This window comes from Orussus abietinus, unplaced genomic scaffold, assembly GCF_000612105.2.
Source record: "Orussus abietinus isolate OABI.00-Male unplaced genomic scaffold, Oabi_2.0 scaffold83, whole genome shotgun sequence".
Classification (NCBI taxonomy): Eukaryota; Metazoa; Arthropoda; class Insecta; order Hymenoptera; family Orussidae; genus Orussus; species Orussus abietinus.
Window position 1 is genome coordinate 157555 of NW_019394253.1, and position 20201 is coordinate 177755.

At 47.8% G+C, this 20201-nt stretch overlaps 1 protein-coding gene across 1 annotated transcript in view; it reads left to right on the top strand.

The window, feature by feature from the left end:
• Window positions 1-20201, top strand: part of LOC105703468 — a 112101-nt gene that overhangs the window by 85430 nt on the left and 6470 nt on the right. The window contains exons 13-15 of the mRNA XM_012431886.1: window positions 4041-4166; window positions 19057-19504; window positions 19801-20047. Of these exons, the coding sequence (XP_012287309.1) occupies window positions 4041-4166; window positions 19057-19504; window positions 19801-20047 (821 nt within the window). The remainder of the gene's footprint in view (window positions 1-4040; window positions 4167-19056; window positions 19505-19800; window positions 20048-20201) is intronic.

Sequence of the window (20201 nt, forward strand, 5' to 3'; positions counted from 1 at the left end):
GACCGAAGGATCGGCGAAGTTTCCCTCTTAATGCAGGAATTATCCCAATGGAAATCTTTGCAATTACGTCGAATTAACGGATTTTAGGGATTAAAATTGCGGGGACGAAATGGAGGGCAAGATTCCTGGATTTTCACGTGTCCGAGAATCGAACGGCTGACGAGCGTGAAGAGGGAAACTAGAGGAGGAAAATTCCCATTTTGTCCCCGATTAGGGACGTAAAGAAGTCGGCCAAAATTCCTGGATTTTCCCATTTCCGAGAATCGAACGGCTGACGAGCGTGAAGAGAGATTACAGATATCATCCGTATATTTTACATATTTTATCCGTACATTGAACGGATTTTTTTCCACATCGCGTAAGAACCGTGAGAGAAGACCGCTTCTACTTCTGAAGGATCAACGACAAGTAGTAAAAAACGGATTCCCTCGAGTGGCGACCTGAAAAGCATAGAAAAGGTCAACGAGCTCTCCTCGAGGGAAGGATCCCCGATCCAAAAGGATCGGCGATACGGATGCCCATAAACGCGGAATTTCTCCGAGTAGCGGCGACCTGGAAAACCGAATAGGTCAACGCATTCCCATAACAAGGGAAAAGATGGACAAGGAAGTGCCATAGAGGTTAATCCCAAATCCGAAGGGATCACTGTTAACAAAATTCCTAAAATTTATACACTTTTAGTACATACGGTTGCAGTGAAAATATTTATTTCATTTATTAACAGTGAATTTGGCTACTAAGAGCGCCTGACGTTTGGTCGAATATTCCCTGCACGGTCAGGGGAATTTCGCCCATATGTTAAAATGGCTCCGTGTTCAAATGGTTAATATACATTTATTATCACTCTCTCGTATCACTTTGAATTCCCATTTTGTTCCCGAGGGACGTAGAGAACCAGGACAAAATTCCTGGAATTTCCGGTTTCCGAGAATCGAACGGCTGACGAGCGCAAAGAGGCGGAAAATTCCTGGAAACTCCTAAAAAATTTTATTTTTCAGCGTCTAAGATAGGGCAGTCTCTAAAATCGTCCTCGAACGTTCCAGGAACCTATATTAAATTTGTTTGCAGGAAAAAAAGCGATATTAAACCTTTTTTTTATATATATGTATATAGGCTGACTCTCATATCACCTTAACCCTTTGAGCGCTGATCCCTTTTGGCTTTTGGGCGAATTTCGTCAGGGCGTGCGAGCAATATTGAACCAAACGTCGGACTTATGGGTTCATAGCGCTCAAAGGGTTAAAAAAAGGGTTAAACGATTTTTTTATATATGTATATAGGTTCATAGCGCTCAAAGGGTTAAAAAAGAACCAGAGGATGTGAATTCGAACTCTTATAAGGGAGTCCCTAACGAGGCCCGACAGCTGCTGGGGGTCATCCTCTCCTACCGTTTCCATATTCCTTAGAATTAGCCGGACGACCTGGCCAGGAGTCCGCAATCATCCTCCAAGCTACTTGCGAGCGGTAATCTAACCTAACTGCGGGTAATGCAGGTCTTTTAAGCTGACATTCCTCCCGATGATCGTCCAGCACCGCGATCTCTATGTTTACGGCATCCTGACGTCTACGCATCCGTCCGCGATCCCCAGGGTCCTCCTCGCGTCATCCTCGTCGGTCCCCCGTCCAAGTGGACGCGCAGGACCGTCTTTAAGTTTCATGACCATTTTCCTGTTCATATGTCACAGTTTCATGCAGGAGTTAGCTAGAATCGCGGTACCCTTGTCGCCGAACCCTCGGGTCCCTTTTGTTGGGTTCCTGGAGGCCCTAGAGCAGGCTCCCTCCCGAGAGCACCAGGAGGCCAAGATGGCCAGCAAAGGCAGGTTCTCGGCATGGCCCAGTAACCCGAATAACCCGAGTACCCGAGGTTTGCTTGTGATCCAACTTTTCTTCGGCATCTCGCCCCACCGGGTCCCAGGATCAGCTTCTGTCTCCTCCTCCGTCCCGTACCCTGGAGGCCCTTGGACCGCGCCGCGGTCGGCTGCTCCAGGTTTCCGTGTCTTACTTTTCGCGGGCTCTCCCTTCTGGACCCACCTGGACCCACCTGCGTAATTATCCTCCACTCCCATCGACCTGTTGCGGCCATGATTAATCATGCACGATTGCGGTCTTGTTGCGCGGGATCGGTTTTGGTGTTGGCCCCGAAAAATCATTCGCGATGCATTCAGGACCTCGGGTTCTTGCAGTATTGTACTTGCTACGTCTTAAGGTGACATGAAAGTGCCATATGTACATGTTCTGGCCATGATTAATCATGCACGATTGCGGTCTTGTTACGCGGGATCGGTTTTGGTGTTGGCCCCGAAAGTATAGTCGCGACAAACGATCAGTCCTCGAAGACGTACTCGGGACCAAGATGGCCGCCATCTTTCACCAGTCGCGTGGGTGCACTTAATTCCCCCAGTCTATTAAAATTCAATTAACCACAGAGGCTGGTTGCACCCAGGATATTAACCGTGTCCTCCTTGACGAGGATCGGCAATAACCTGAATAACCAACGAAATTCCACGAGGAGAAACCACGAGCTTGCGAGATGGAGAACCGCCTGGAGAACAGGACGCCATCGATAATACCGGTTGTCGTCGAGCATGTAATTTCGCAAAATCGAGTGTAATGCCCAAACTAAATCTCTGTCGAAAAGTCTGGATACCTTCGTGTCGACTTTATTTATATCTTCGCGTTTTCGATTCGAATACATTTTTTTTTTTAAGGGTGTTGGACCAAACTGAACTTCACTTAGATTATTTTCGTACGAAATTTGTAATTGTACGAAAGCGACAGGTGGAGTATGCCATTTGGTACAATACCCAACACAATTCCACCAAGTTGTCGATATAAAAACCAACGTAGGTATTTATAAAAACCTCCTTTATCGACGTCGATCAAGTTCCCGAGGTGTTTCGCATCACCTTAACCTCCACGAGGAGCGGACTCCCGCGTCTTCCATGGACGTCAGGTCTTGCAGAATGTAAAAAGCAGAGTTTATAGGCCCTTCGTGTCCCGAAGGATCGTAAAGATGGCATTGTTCGGAAAGGGGAACCGGTGGGACGCTTTGTTGCAGGCAGCTTCGTCACCGCGAACGGCGGGCGTTCGAAATTCCCGCCTCGGCTCGGTCGGTAAAGCAGGACTCCGCGTGATTCCCCGCGTAACCGGGTTTTACGAACCCGGGCATCGCTGATTGATATACGAATTCCCCGGGGAACAGGCTGGAGAAGTAATTAAGGTCCTGCTGCGCACTCGTGACTTTTAAGCGACTTTTAAGTCACACGCGAGTTATTTATGCCGGTCATACGACCCTTGCTAAAGACACGCGTGGACCACCGTGCGCCGTACATCATTCGGACCCGGCACTTCCCACCTCGAATTGCCACGGACAAATTGTCCGGGAATTGTCCGGGAATTGTCCGGCCTCTTCTCGCCCCCTACACCTGATTTTGATGCGTCGTAGGTTAGGTTAAATATTTGGAGAAATATAGGAATCGCAGAGAGAGACTTCGGGTAACAAAAACATGAACTAAGGCTTATTAAAAATAGGGTGAGCTTGTGATGTGGCTTGCGCCCTTTGTTATGGTCGTCTTCGTCGGTTTCAGACTGTCATCCCTTCTCGCTTCAGGATGACCTCCGTGTCCTTTTTATTTCGTTTTCCCAACGTAGCCTTAGAAGGAAATCTTTCCTTCTCGAAGGACTCTTTTATTGTTTTATGGTTTGCCAGGCGCATCCTGGGAAGGTTCCCTTAAAACTACCCAAAAATCCAAAAAGGCATCCTTTCCAAGCATCCTTAAAAAATCTATCGCTTGAGATATTTAGCAAAGATTACTAAGAAATATTTATAAATTATTCTACTACTAGGAAATCTTTCCTTCTCGAAGGACTCTTTAATTGTTTTATGGTTTGCCAGGCGCATCTTGGTAAGCTTCCCTTAAAACTACCCAATAATAACTTAAGACCACTTTCCGTTGCTACATACTTATCTTAGAATATACTCCCTTTGTTTATCCACTTATTAATTACTATACCTTCAACTTTGCTGTCCTTTGTCTCAGGTCCTCTCCTGGTTGTGCAAAAAGGGCGAAGACATCCTTTCCAAACATGGCCAACACACAGCAACCACATTGACCACTGCCAGACTTCACGAGAGGGAATTCGAGAAGTTCTACTTCACGTCCATGGTGAGTTCTTTTTTACAATTTCCACCGTGGGAAAAAATTATTTCCCTTTCAATGAAATCATTTCATTAAATGGAGTTAAATAAAATCAAGCCGAACGTTTCATTTCGGTGCCTCGCATTGATAAATTACTTCCTACCTGTAAATAATGAAGTGCAAGTCTCGTTTCTTCACCTCCATTGAATGAAATTCTTTTTCTCAGTGCATGCATAAAGTGCATGGGAAATTCGGAGGGGGAAATGAGGATTTTTAATAACATTCAGGGGACCCCCGCGACGCGCCTCCTCTTGTTTCGATTATCCCTCTTCGGGGTCTCTTTTTCCCGTCTTTTTTCCCTGGGAATTAATCGACGATAATCGATCGATGCGCCTCGTTGCACATGCAAGCCTCGAAGACAATGAACGATCCTTTTGTACGTCTCGAAACGAGAAAGTGAAACGCCCCTCCGAAGCGCAGTTGCGCCTCTCGCGGTTAAGGCGATACGAAAGCGGGATTTTTTATTTCGAAACCTTAAAAAACTGATACAACTTTAATACATGATTATGGTCCTAATGAAGGTCTTGAAGTTCACAAAATTTCAACTCTCGAAGTAAAGTGTTGTCTTCGTACGGCGCGTTTCACTTCACCTCGGTTGGGCTATGGCCGCCATTTTGGAGAACGCTTCCGCGCGTCTCGTCGAGGTATCTGTGCCGAGGTTCGTTTGATCAATTCCCTCGGTTGTCGACGAGATTGTCGGCCATTTGTCTCAATTCGTCAGGCATTCGTCAATGCCGCTTTTGGTGGGTGACTTTCTCGAATTAAATCTGCCTTAAACGAGAGACGCTCGCCGTGCATGAGGAATTGCTCCAAAAGCTGCAGAGTGGTCCAAAGCGCGACAAAAATTGCGATACTGGCACGTTGCTATCATAATTCATGATTTCTGAATACAGAGGAATTATGCGCTAATTATGTGCTAATTTAGCGCCGAATTAATTAATTTTCCTACCCCCACAGTTTTTCCGAAATTTCAAATTTCAGCGTGGCCGTGTGCTAGCTTGACGTCAAGCCATCACGTTCCTTTCTTAAACAATACAGAAATATGAAAACAAGTACACCAAATTGAAGGGGAAATTACGTGCTAATTTTGTGCTGTAATAGTTTTTTTTTTCATTAATAAGAGTCGATTTTTACCAACTCCGTCGTACGTCGATTCAAATCGTGGCGGTAAAAGAAGCGGTCCGCGTGTCGCCATCTACCGGCGTCGCGCGGAACCTGGTACACGATCCTTTCACTCAAGGGAGCCCCTGAGCGAGTCCCGCAAATTGAAATAGTTGGAAAAAAGTTTGTCAGTAATGGCAGTAATTATTCCCGGCAGTTAAGCCACCGGAATCCAATCTAGCGGATCCGATAATGCCGGCGCTCGATTGCGGCCTTCAATTTAGTGCAATAGTAGTTCTGCAATTAAGTCTACCGTACCGACCGAGCTGATGGGCTCGATTAGTACTTGGCGAGTGAAAAGCGACGAGCAGACGATCTAAGTAGGCATCGGTGTCTTTATCACCAGGTAACCAGGCACGGGAACTTCCTCTTTTTGTTTTTTCGGTTCTTGTCTCCCTTCTGGATAAGATTTCTTAAGATATTTAAATATCCACGGAATGTTGATATTTCTTTGATTTAAAATTAACTTCCTCCTTCGGAGTGGCGTCCCATTCCGCAAGGAAGTCACTTTACCGACGAAGGCTAAGAATCGGTTCGGTGCCGATGGTAAGGTTACCAACCGATAGAGAAACGAGCTGCAGCGACCTCCAATCCACGCCGGATTTTCATGGAACTTAAAAATCAATAAATTAAGTTTCCAATATGAAGAATGCCGCACATGAACGATATACGGCATCCGCTAGGTTATAAACGTCTTTTAAGACACATGTAAACACGGAAATAATTTAAGGAACAATGAATTAATTTGGGACTTGTATAAAAAATTCTTTGGAATTTTACGCTTTCAATATGGCGGCTTCCGCAGATGCGCAATATATGTTGGCGTCTTTTAGCGCACTGAATTGTTAAGAAATAATTAATTTGCCGCTTGGCTTGAAATTCTTTCGATTTAAGTAATAAGGTGTTGGTATATTCGTGGAGTAATAGATTTGCGAGCACGCGCGAGTTAATTAGGATCGCCTGTCATGGCGGCGGGTCGTTCGTTTCGAGGTGCTTCGCCGTTCTCGTAACCCAATTACAGGTCGCGAGAAATAGAAAAGCCGAGGCGAACGAGGGCGATTGACGTAAAGTCGGCGTAAAAGGGATTAAACGCGTTTTAATGGATTTTAAGGCACGGGATTAGGCGAGGTAGAGGGCCACTTCCTTCGCGACGCGCCGCCATCTTGGTTCCCGGGTCTCCGCCTTCGTTTTATCTCCGGCGATTTGTGACGAGAATGCGTATCTTATCGACTTGCCTATCAGGGACAAAGGTGCCAGGTTGAAGGAAGTTTTAGAGCCGGCTAGAGCTTTCTAGTCGCGATGCGCAATAATTATTCATTAATTGCAATCCGCAGGTGGCGGCGATGCGCGACGCCTCCGCCATGATGGATGGTCTCGCTTCTGCTACCCTTTCGAAATTTACTGCTTCTTATGCAATTATAAGGATGAATTTCACTTTTTTTTACGATTCCAACCCTTGGGATGAAACAATCGGGGCACAATTAATTGTATTCCGATTTATATTTCATTTGGAGACAAAAGCCTTTGGATGTAACGAAGGCGAAGCCACATGTTATGTCCCCTTGTCGATACTTTGTTATGGTGGATTAAACTTTATTGCTGTTTTCACATGAATAAATCCCTCTGGCTTTATTAGCCCTAACCCCTCGGGTAAGATCCAATTTACACCCAAAGGAGTTTATCCGCTAAATCGGGAAAGGGATCCCTCGAAACATCTGCCGCGCGTCTGTTCCGCTCTTGAAACAGTTTCGCCAGTTTTGGGGTTATGTACGTCCTCGCCACGAGGGTTTTCTAGCGGCCGCCGGACGTGGGCGACTTTCGTCGTCCGAATTCTTCGGAGGACGTTGTTTTACGCGTTTTTCCACTTTTGGTCGGGACTTAGGCTACTCACGTCCTGCGGTTCTTTCTTTCCCAGAAGGAACCGTAAAACGCGCATTCTTTCCCTCTCTTCGCGCGGTTCGAACGCCGTGCGCCATTTTGAAAGCGGAGGGCCCGCGCGTCCACCTCGGAAATTCAATTCCCTTTTTTGGCGATCCAGATGCATCTTAGGCGAGGAAACCGAGGAAACTCGATTCGTTGGTCGTGAACGTGTTAAACTACGCCCACGCGGGGAAGAGGGCGCGAAAGTAGCGACTCTATCGCGAGGATTTAGTAAAAGCCCCGCGTTCGACCCACTCGGCGCCGCCATTTTGAAAGCTACCACACCTCGGCGGATCACATCGGAATTGAATTTCCTCCTTCGAGAAGTTTACCACCTTTTTCGCGTGTCATTGAGTGGAGAGGACTTAGCAACTTCCTGTCACTTGTACATACAAAAGATTAGCATTTAACCAGGCCTTTCGAAAGTTACTTCCGATATGTCGGCACTTCTCGCCGAGCGGTTTTTTCTCCATACACTGTTTGTTGGAAGTTTTTATACCATCAGGAAATAATAAGACCCATGTGGAGTAGGCGATGATAAAATTCCTGGACATTCACTCGCTCGATTTTTTTATCTGCCCCATTTTCGCAGCCTTATCATCACTCCAACCACACTGTTACGTTTGTTGGAATTTTTTGGTACCATCAGGAAATAATAAGACCCATGTGGAGTAGGCGATGGCGAGGCCTCCGTTCACTCGCTCGATGGCAATCGTAATGGCCGCCTCGACGACAAGAAGAACGATATCTGCACTCTTGCACACGTAGAATGGCATAGTTGCGATGAAAGTGGCCCATAGTGTAGGCTAAGCGGCCGATTCATAGTCGATCGCCTCGTTATACCGTAAAGGCGTGCCCGTGCCTTATTTCCATTAAAACGATGCTTTATAAGACCGATGAAAACATGGCCTTTTCCCCTATTATAGAATGCGAAATTAGCGAGGCGAATCTACTATCAATAAGTCGATATTTTCGTAGATTCACAGATTATTAATTGACTTATTATTAAAAATGATATGCGTAAGCCTCAAGGAGAAGTATAAAAAATGGGTCCAACTGTTCGCTTCTATGATCCTGGACAAAGTGGCGTTCCTAACCTTTGTCCGTAGGGACAGTCTTGGTCTAGCCATATCAATTGTTTAGGCATCTTCTAAACAATCACGTCTTCTCGCCTATACTTACAAGGCACCTGAGGTGTTCCCCTCCGATTTTCTTCATTTTTAAATATGTTATAGAGGACTAAAATCTAAGGGACCCGTGTTTTTGTTTATCGGCGGATAAACACTTTTATGGGGTGAAATCAGGCTTCAAGGTTGGCCGTGCAAGGGGGTGAGTTCGCTGTTTCATATAGAAGCACTCGACCGATGTTCATGAAACAGCCGTTAAAATGTAGGGAATGAAGAATTATGAAACATGCATTTGGAATTTCTCGAGAAAATTCATTTTCAAGGGGTGAGCCACCCCTTACGCGAGCAGCAATTGCTCTATCCAAATGAAACTTGGTTAATTTATATACCAGAACAATACAAAAAAATTACCTTCCTCGTTAGAAATACCCTATTACAATACCGTAACGAAGCTTGGAATTTTTCCTCCGTCCGTCCTTGGATGGAGTACCGCAGCGATGGGCTAATTGAAGTCGGAGCTGCAGAATTTTCTAGGCCACCTAAGAACATCGGAAAGACCTTAAGAATATGTCCGCGTAATCTCGGAAAGTAGAAACGCATGTCGGGCCCCCACTTGTGGCATTGAAATACCTCGGTTTCCGTGGAATGCTCTTCCGATGTCTCCTGCGTCGGCGCCTAGCCCGGGGGCGCGGCAAATTCGAATTTAATCGGGAGGGGGGAAACTGGTCCGGGGCGCCGAAAGGAAAAGGCATTCTTACCGTGGCGGCGACAGGTGGCCTCCTATTGGTCCCCCGCTGGGGAGCTCGCGCTCGCGCGCCAGTCGCGCGCCGGCTCCGGCGGAACACTGCGGGCCGGCCTAACGGCATGCGCGCCGACGGCGAGAGTCGAGGCCCGGCGCGCACCGAGCGCGGCCGAACTTTCCCGAGCGCCGCCGAGCGCCGCTCGTGCCGTACCGAATTCCACGGCGAGCTGCGGCGAGCAGGATTAGGCCGCCAGTAGGCCAACGGCTGTCGCGCGTTGCGGATCTGTTCCATCTACGGTCTGCGGTTCTTCCTCTCTTCCCCACCAGAGGGAACGGCATCGTATCGCGAATCGACTTCATGTTTATCCTCGCCGTCTACCTCGGGTTAATAAAAATAATTTAAAGAAAAACAATTAATGAAAATAAACGAAAAAAAAGCGCCGTGGGTTTTACGCTTCCAGATTAATAGTGACCAGGTGTCGATGGAATTAAACTTTAGGCCGAGTTATAATATAGTTATTATAAACAATCGAAGGTACTTTGCCGCCTGGTTTTCCGGCAGTCTCGATGAATTCTGACGTCTGGATTCCTGCGTCTCTCTCTTGCAGAATTAACGATAATAATCGATGTAAAGGAGGTTTTTAACAATCCAGTAATCTCCGAGTTCCTCGAGACAAGTGCACTGATAGACTTAGTAGTAAGGTCTGGGTGTAAAAATTGAGGTTAACTTCCCCCGGCTCTCTGGTGGATTTTTTAATCCGTTAATGCCGTAGAGCCGGGCCCGACTGGTATAAAGAAAGGCGTGAAAAATCTGTTACGTCCTAGAGGTGGGCGACATTCCTCGGAAGAAATAGAAACTGATTTGCGCAACCGCGCCGGAGGTCCCGGATCCCCATCTCCAATATTATGCCAACAACCGCGGAAGAAAGGCGCCGATAACACCAGGGAGACATCGAGAAGAAGAAGACTCAATGGAGGAGAAAGAATCCGGGAAGAGGATGCAGATTTGCAGAACGAAGATGGAATTCCCGTGGAGGATCCCGGAGGCACAAATGGAGCTGTGATACCGAAGAGGACATGAAGAGGACTGAAGCCACTTCCCAAATAGAGCGCTATATTTATACTTATTTTTTATATAGACATAGGCATAGACATAACAATATCCCTAGACCTAGTGACATTATCTTATGCGTGCCCGAATGACGTGGCGAGACAGAAGCGAAGGAAAGAGAAGTGGAAACAACGGGCGCTGAAGAAGACGTCGACGGCGTCGCCGCAGCCATTCCGGATGCGGATCGTCGAGGAGGACGCGGTGGAAGACGGCGGTTGCCGGCTGATCTCTGTGCGTCATCGCGAGGACGGAATTCCGCCAGCGGAAAGGTTCCACGTCCGATCCGGTGGCGGAATTCCGTTCGAGGGTAGGACCTGTAGGGGTGATTCCCTGGTGGGCCTCCCTCGACCTCGTCCTGTTGCTGATCTTGATCAGGACGACCCTGGGGGTCGGAGCTCGTGGTCCAGGAAAGCGGAGGAAGGACCTAGTTGGTCCTGTGGGGCGACTAAGGGTGCGGTGCTGCCAAAGAACCTTGTGGGAGGTGGTAGATCCCCGGGGGAACTCGAAGTTACCTGCAAGAGTCCTGATGAAGAGGCTCCTTCTAGGAAGAAGAACTCTTGGGGTGAAAACCCGAAGACATGGAAGAAGTGCGACACCTTCCCGGAGTGGTGGTTCGACCCCTCCAAGATAGGACCTAGGTCCAACGTGTCCACCAGGACCACCGTCGGTGTCTCCTCCGGGGAGTCTCCTGGGCCCTGTCGAGAAATCCGCTACTCCACTATCGTCGACCTGTACAACCAACCCGGAACGCAGAACTCCACCCTGTACACCCAGGGAGACCCGACCTGCACGAGGAGGACAGCCCCATGTCCCAATCCTGGAGGGGAATTCATCGGCGAATCTAGACGATCCTCCTGGTCCGAGAAGGAGAGTCTTCAGGAACTCCTGGAGTATAACTACGTCAAAGTGAAGACCAGCAACGGATCCACTGGTGACCCGGAAGAGTCCTTGCACCAGGAGGAGGCGACCCAGGGGAACGAGTCCCACGAGGTACCTCAGGAAAGACCCAGGGGAAGGGTCGAAGAAACCCTGCATCCTGAGGAAGAGAAGCTGCAGAAGTTCGTCGAAAATGTCGCTGCTCAAGGTCCCACTGGGATAACTGAGGGATCCAAGGAGGAACCCCTCAGGGTCAGACTCCAAGGACTGTCCAAGAGCGTCAGGGCCACGTCCAGAGGACCTTCTTCGGAGGAAAATAATCGCGAGGGGAGGAGGAGGGCGTTCTCCTTCGTCCTTGACCGAACTTCCTCCTCGGCTTACTCGGGAAGGTCCTTCGAGGACTTGAAGAAGGCCTTCAGGAGCGACCAGGAACTCGATGGGATGCGCTGCAGTGCCGTAGCCAGCGTCGACGACGACGATGGCTGCGTCTTGCTCAGGGTGCGACAGCTTGGAGATGGTCCTGCCCTCCCTCCTCTGGCTCGACAGGACGAGAGGTCCACCAGGAGGGACAGGGAACGCGCCAGGATACTCAGGAGGCGGAAGATCAATGGGAGGTCCTCGTCAGTGTCGGCGTTAAACGTGAGTTAAACTTCATCCTCGATTTCCTGGGTGACGCGGATCTCTCCTTTAGGATCTACCATATTTCCCCCGTTAAGGAGATATAAAATACATATAATATATATCTAAATATATAAACCGCCAAAAATGAGCATCTTCTGACATGCGCGTCCTTTCTTAAAGCCTCGATTATTAGGAACTCGGCTTCGTCGGTCGTCCACCATATGGTTGGCCTCGGACCCAAAAGCGTCTCTCCACTCCTCGGAAATCCTTTTTCGGGATCCGCTGATCTCAGCAGCGCGAAACTCTTCGAGGAGCGTAGGTCGATGGTCCCGTTTCCCAGTAGGCGAGTGCTCCTTTGCCGATCGCCATTTCTTCTCCCTGGGCCTCCATAAAAAGGACGTTGATCCGGGCAGAGGACGAATCGATGGGCTTAGGGGCATGGAAGTTCCTAAATGCTGGAAAAGGTGCAATCGGGTCGGACACCTTATAGGTGCAGCCCGAAGCCATCCCGGATAATAATGTCACGGATAATCACGTCAGATTTCCATTAAGTGACGCGACAAATTCCTGGGAGGTGCCCGAGAAGTCGTAGGAGCTGCGGAAAAGTAACCGAAGGTCTTAAGAGGTTATGAAAGGTGCTAAGATGTCCAATAGAATTTAATTTCATTAACCCTTCGGCTACTAAGAGCGACGTTCGGTCCAATATCCCCTGCACGGTCACGGGAATCTCCCCCATATGCCGAAATGCCTCCACGTTGAAAGGGCTAAGTGAGATTTATTTTTTTTTTTTACGTGTTAACGCTACGGATAATTCGGTGCACCCAGTTTGGAGGAAAGTTTTGTCATTATTTTCACTTTTTCTTGGGTGTATGGCAGAGTTTCATGTCACCTTAAGAGTCAATTACCGCGTAATTGCAGCCCACGTACACCTGAACCTACAATGACTAAATTAGCGGGCCAAGATGGCGGCCACTTAACCACTTTGTCGTTAAACGAGCACTCGTACGTGAAACTGAACGCAGAATTCCCCTAACTAGACTTGGCCATTCTTTAAATTGCGCTAACTATTTTACTTTTTTTTTTAGAGAGATTTTTCTCGATTTTCCTTAATTTTTTTATACCTTCCAACTTCTCGTTTTTCCTCCATTCTTTATTCTTGAAATTTTTCGGCTTATCCCGCGGGCTGAAAACGTTTTCTGTGATTTATAGTTTTAACTTTAGTTATTTACCGTTCGGCTTCCATGATACAGATGGCGCCGAGCAATACAACCCTGCTAGCCCCAATAATTCCAAATAATTAATTCCCTGAGTGGATTTAGCTTCTCGATTCGATCCCATCGGCAGGCTGCCACGTCCGTGGTTCTAGCTAAACCATCAGAAATTAATAAAACCGCGGGAATCGCGAGAAATCGGGAAAATTCGAAGCGAGGTGGGCGGTTCCTTCGGCCGCGGGTTACGGCACGTAAGAAAGGAAACCTCGGCCTTACAACCGGCATGTGCGCTGTACCGGAATTGCTACCTTCGTGCTCCAATTATAACTAAACTGCAATTTAAGTCGGGCTGGTCTTATCGACGCGTCTCGCCTCTTAATTACGATAACGATCGGGGGGGGGGGGGGGGCTTCTGTTCCATGGACTATCGCGCTTTCGAGAACGGCCTCGTCGTTCCCAGCGGACTTCTTGTTTGCCTTTTCTCATGCCTTGCTCTTTTTGCACTCGCGCTTCTGCGCATGCGTGGGGTAATTGCACGTGTATGTATATGTTATTCCTTTGTGTGTGTTACCGATTCACGTACACGACGCCGATTTGCCCTTACGTAACCGTAGAAGGCGCGTTGCGTATCTCGGACACAATGCTTTGTGATAATGTTACGCGAAATGCGCGTTTGCAGGTTATGTTCGCGCTGTAATATCTTCTATATATGTGTATATATACCCAGGGAGGTTATAAAGGACATTCGGGGGACGTTAAGATCCCTTAATTTGGGCTTATCGGTAGTTATTCAACTTTTGTTCTTCCCTTTGAAACTTGCGACCGACACGCATTTTGTGAGAGGTTAGGAACGCCGCTCTTCATTCGATTCAATGAATTCTCTTTTTCTTATGAACTACTGTTCGTTCGATTCAATGAATTCTCTTTTTCTCCGGATAGTTCCGCGGATGACCGCTAAAGGCGCCTTTGTTCCCGAGTATGGGTTTCGCTTTCAGCGAATTATGCCGCCAAATTCAAAAAGTAAAAGCGAGTATCAACTTCCACACCGTTAATTATTCTATCTAGAGTAATTATTCAACTTTTGTTCTTGAAAAACCGACCGATATGCGTTTTGCGGAACAGTTAGAAACGCCACTCTTCATTCGATGCAATAAATTCTCTTTTTCTCCGGATAGTTCCGCGGATGACCGCTAAGGGCGCCTTTGTTCCCAACTATGCGTTTCGCTTTCAAGGAGTTAATGCCGTCAAGTTCGAAAGTAAAAGCGAAGTCGTTGGCTCTCGGGCTCGTATTTTTAGCCCTCCCTGGTCGACATTCCCTCGCGCGGTCTTAACGGCGCGGTTCGGCCGCAAACGCGGCTGAATCCTGCGGAAAGTAACCACTGGAGGAGCCACGGCGGAATGTACGCGGTCTAGGGGATTTTAATTGCAGAAATCCCGCGGCTATTCCGGGCCGTAATGCCCGCCTGTGGCGCCCTCTGGCCGTCATAAAAGTATGATTAACATCCCCCTCGAGGCAGGGTGCCAAACATCATGACGAGATGTTGCTCGGCGCAGTTTTTACGCGTCTCGGACCTCTATATAGCTTCCATCGATCCCATATCTCTAAAAAGTTAGGTTATGCACACGTCGGAAGGCACCCTCATGCCTTAAGGTGTTATGAAAGTATCACATATCCAGAAAAAAGTGGAAATTTTATAGATTCCATTCTCCAAACTGAGCACACTGAACAATTTAATGAGTTTTATAAATATTTTCAGGTTTTCATATGCATAGAATAACCCTTTCATATCACTTTAAGGTTATGCGTTAGTTTGCAAGATTTTAAACGGGCTGAATTTTTTTCCCAACCCTTTAGTGACTGTTTATCAATTATATGGTAAATTCTCAGGTGAAACTTAAACGAAATCCTGAAATCGATCGACGGTCGATCTCGAATTCGTAATTCCAAGGCGTGGGCGCGACCCGATTTTCTAACCTCCTTCCTCGACGCGGCGGCCATCTTGGATTCACCCGAAAATCGTAACGCACGTCGCGTTACGTGACGTACGTGCAAATTCTGTTCCGTTCCATTTTTCGACGCGACCTAAAAAGCCTCGATTTGTTTTCTTCTCTCTCTATTGCGTCCGATTTCAAAATGGCGGTTTTAAATTCTCAATAATTTAAGGTCTAGTAATATAACCGGGGATTAAATCGGGATTTAATCGTCGGTTAAAAAAAAAAACTAGCTGGAGGTTTAAAATTCCATTCTGACGTCACCAGATCGACGCGCGATATCGTTATCGTGGCCAGAATAAAGATACACCTGGCGGCGCGTGCTTACGATTTCGAATCACCCACGTTGTTGTTTACGAGGGACCGTTGTGGCCTCTAATCCAAGCACAGTTATCCGTTACGGTGTTATTCTCTTCGAATCACGCGCCGAGGTATGCAGATCTCGCTCTGATCAACTCGCCTTTAGGGGTCCTCTAGTGAAACGGGGGAAAATCTTTCTTAAATCTCGTAACGCGACTTTTTTCACGTGAAAAGGTTCACGTGAGTGAGAAAATTCACGTGAAAAGATTCACATGAGTGAGGAAATTCACGTGAAAAGATTCACATGAGTGAAGAAGTTGACGTGAAAAAGTTCACACGCGAGATTTCATAATGCGACATTTTTCACGTGGAAAGGTTCATGTGAAAAGGTTCACGTGAGTGAAAATATTCACGTGAAAAGATTCACATGAGTGAAGAAGTTGACGTGAAAAAGTTCACACGCGAGATTTCATAATGCGACATTTTTCACGTGAAAACGTTCATGTGAAAAGGTTCACGCGAGTGAAAATATTCACGTGAAAAAATTCACGCGCGAGACTTCGTAACGCGACCGAGGAGTTGCTCCATTCATAACGTACCCATTTTTTTTGCGACATTCGACCACAGATCGAGTCGCGTAACCGGGGAGGGTCGAGTTGCGATCGATTTAATCTCCGGCATTAAATCGAGGTGTTTCCACGGGGTAGCCGTGATTTAACAACCCCCTGTGCCGTTTACACGGGCCAGCTGTAAACGTTCGCACTAAGTGGGGCACATTGGTGCACCCCCGACCAAAGAGTGGACCAGATGGGCGACCATTGTGCAGTAAATGTGCAGCATATAAATGCACCGTCGAGAGCCGAAAGCGAGTCATTGTCAATCGAGGTTTGTTTCTCGATGAATGTCGAAAATTAGAGGGCCTAGCGAGCAGGGCTTATTGTCCGAAAACGTCCCACGAGCAAACGTAAAACCCACGCTTACAGCCATTTCAATTGTTTGCTTAAAATCGGCGATTATTTATTTATTTATTATATTTTGCTCGAAGAAATCCTGATTATCAACCCTGATTTTTATTTCTAGTGACGTAATCAGCGACCCCGGTTTCCCTCTATCAATCTTTCGCCTCCACCTCGGGGAACGTTAACTCTCATAGTAACATAAGTACTTTCACTTTCCGCGCAATTATGGGACCGGAATATCAAGGCTTTTTGCTGTGCCAGGCTCTGACACTCATTTTCTAGGGGTTTTTCGGTGGAAATCGGGGATTCCTTAGGGCGCGTCCAATTCCAAGATGGCGGACCTCGAGAGAGGTTCCTTTCCACATGCGAAGGCGAGACCGCTGGGAAAAGGGAAAGAAAAAGGAGAAACTACGCCGACTGGCGTTGTCCTTGCACGATATGTCACCGGTGACGTTACAAAATGTCACGCCGGTTTCCCTTCGCCTTTAGCTCCTACGACGGAGAATTTCCTCGGTAGGGAAAGCGACTCGTGGAGGAAATTACTCTACACGGGGAAAAGCGGCGCGATTGAACGCAAATTGAATTTCCTTCCCTACGTTCCTTAGAACCGGAAGCGGAAGCCGTGGCTCGTTGAATCTCCGTTTTGCGCATCGCGGAATTCCCCGCGGGTTCACGAGCCGTGCGCGCCGCCATCTTGGATAGGAAAGGCGTTATCCTAGTAAATTCTCTTTCTTCTAACGAAAATGGGTCCGAGGCATCACGTAATTCCCTTCTTCTTCTAATAAGGTTATTATTACGTCCCCGGATACGACTTTTGGCGAAAATCATAACACCCAGGAGGTTTTACATTTTGAATTTCGATGTCACAATCCGCGGAAGATGGCGTCCACGGCGCTTATTTTTCTATCTTTTCTTGTATGCTTCACCATTTCGCTTAAAAATTCCTGCCGAGCCAGTTCATACGAATAGTCTCGCATTTTCACCCCCCAAAAACGTTCCGTAATACCGTGAGCTCATTTTTAACATTTTTCCATTTTGAATTTCGGTGTCACAATCCGCGGAAGATGGCGTCCACGGCGCTTATTTTTCTATCTTTTCTTGTATGCTTCACCATTTCGCTTAAAAATTCCTGCCGAGCCAGTTCATGCGAAAGTTCTCGCATTTTCACCTCCAAAAACGTTCCGTAATACCGTGAGCTCCTCATTTTTCACATTTTCACTCAATTTGCTTTACATAATAGACCCCCAGGGGAGGTGAAAAGTCCCTAGACATTTCCGAACGATCGGAAAGAGACCGGGTTGCTGACCAGAAAGGAATGCTCGGCAAGAAAGTTACGAGCCGCGTACGAACGCGTACATATCCTCCAGTGTTTATACGTAAGCACGTAGGTTAGGATTATTTGCAGGTTAATGTGCAACTACGCGTATGTCGACTCACGTTAGACGCGGACACGGTTAAAGATATGAAAAATAGTAATTGCCGGTTGCCAGATGAAGAATCGCAGATTATGCGGATTTCTCCTCGAGATTTGTGTCTATTTACCTTTTCTCCTTTTTTACTTCCAGCCTTTTCCTCGTACTCCTGGCGCCTGGTCTTTATTCTGGAGAAAAGCTTTATAAATACTTAGACTTTATTATATATATACATAAAAAATATATATATCCTCAATTTTATAACTTAATGTTTATTACGAGAGTCCGGTGGGCAACGAGCCGTGCACGGTGTTGTAAGGATTACGGATTCCAAGATGGCGGCCGGGCGAAAGTGAGCGGATTAAGGATGTCTGATGCACCGGCACGTCTGCCGGTTATTCTCAACTAGGGACAATTGCGCGCCTCGGGATCGGAAATACGACAGCTGTTAATATTTGCCGATGTAACGCGAAACGATAATGCACTCGGCAGCTGGTAATGTTTGTCGCGCGAGATGGGGAAAAGAGAGAAGAGGGAGCTCGTCTCGTTCTCTCCGTGCTCCACCTCGGAGTTTCGATGGGTGATAAATAACGAACCTATGGTCCAAAGGTCCAGATTCCCGGCTCAAAGTAAACGTCGATGATGCACCTTTTAGAAACATTGATTGGGGCTAGGAGAAACTGCCGCGAAGGCGGTATACGGGCACGTATTGCGATATCCGGTGGAACAGCGAACGGTAGTCGGCCATTTTGTTCGGGGCCGGCATTCACCATATCTCGTATGTCTCGAAACACTGCGTAACGCGTTTCACTCCGCTTGGAAAAGGAAAAGTCATTGTACCGATGGAATATTTCGTTAATTCAAGGATAATTATCCGACTCAGACTGGAGTAAATTGGATGCAAGGTTTAAAAGAAACAACGTAGAGGTTTGCACGGTGCATCGCGACTCCTCGCCGCCATTGTGGCGAAATATAAGAACAAGGAGCGTTGCTGACCGCATGGCCGTAAATTGAGGCGGACTGACGGAAGTCCTTGAGACTAACCTAAAACTCGTCGGCGAGATTAAAAACACAAAAAGCAAAGCAAGGAATGCCAACCTCGACGGCAATCCGTACAACACCCAGCACGGACAAGTCGCGGTTTAAAGTGACGCCAAACTCTCATTCATGAAACTTTTCTCCAAGTGGTTCCTTAAATTTTTTTCTGGCTTCGGGGATGACCCACGTCCATCTTCGTTGCAGTTCTCTCCTCACCAGGGCGACCCTGGTGAAGAGTGTCCTTCTTGGGGAGTCCCCTATTATAGAGTTTGCGTTTTCCAATAGAATTTTGTGGCCACTCTCCACATGGTGGTGTCGACGGGATGTTTTACTCTGATGGCTATTTCCTGCTCCTTGATCCATGTGGATTTTAAAAACAAATTGCAGAGACACCTGGACAAAGGAAGCGACCTAGCGGAGGCAGCGAGCGCGAGGGGTCTTCGGGAACTGGCGAGGTCCTTGAAGCAGCATCTCCGAGGATTCGGATCCCGACTGGAAGACAGGCGCGAGTACCTGGAGGATACCTCGAGATGTTGCCTCCTGCAGGACCGGGCCTACGAATGGGCCCAGGAGGCGGGAATGGCTGGCGAGCGTCGGGCCCAGCAGTTCCTTATGGCGAGGCCCCCGTTGCCTCCGGAGCACTTCATGGAGATGATGGCCCTCGCCGAGAAACTCGGCAACGAGGTCCTCCTGGAGCAGTGCAGGATCGCCAGGAGCAAGTGCACAGAGGCCCTGGAGATGGCCAGGAGCTGCTCCGCTCCTGGAAGTCCTGCCAGGAGGAGGTCCTTCGCCGTTGCGGAGTCGCCGACGTCCTGGGATGATTCCTTGTCCAAGAGTGAGTGCAGTCCCTCCCCTCACGCGGAATAAGAATTCCCCGAGGGGTTACCCTGAGGAAAAGAGAGTAAATTCGATGAAAAAAAAGAATTACAGGCTGTAGAAAACGGAGCGTACTTTCGTTATGCCAAATATGAATCCATGATAAGTCCTCTGAATGGAGGAATAAATGTTTAACTAATTGGAGGGCCGCACTTTGGCGTTTGTTAGGGAATGAGAAATGGTTGTCCTTGGATGGAACGGTCGCACCTTCCCCGCGGGGTTACGCGGCTGATCAGAATTTTGATATTGCTCCAGGAACTTCCTGGGACGAGAGCGACAGCGCCTCCTACGCCTGCCCCCTGGAGAGCGTAGGATCCGGGAGCAGCGGCCGACCCATCCTGGACAACATCGCCGAGCTGCGTGAAAGCGCCGAACAACTCCTGGACTGCTCGCCACCGCGAACACCACCCAGGAGTCCGGCACCTCGGAGGCTGGTCAAGCCTCCGGTCAACAGCCACCTCCACAGGGCACCTAGCATCGCGCCAGGGATGAAAGCTAAGAAGTAAGGGTACAAATTGTTCTGTGACACTAAAAGCTTGCGATTGTCTAGGCAACTAGAAGGAATTTACGTTGACTCGGCAACTAGAGTAAATTTACGTTGATTCGGCAACTAGAAGGAATTTACATTGTCTAGGCAATTAGAGCAAATTTACGTT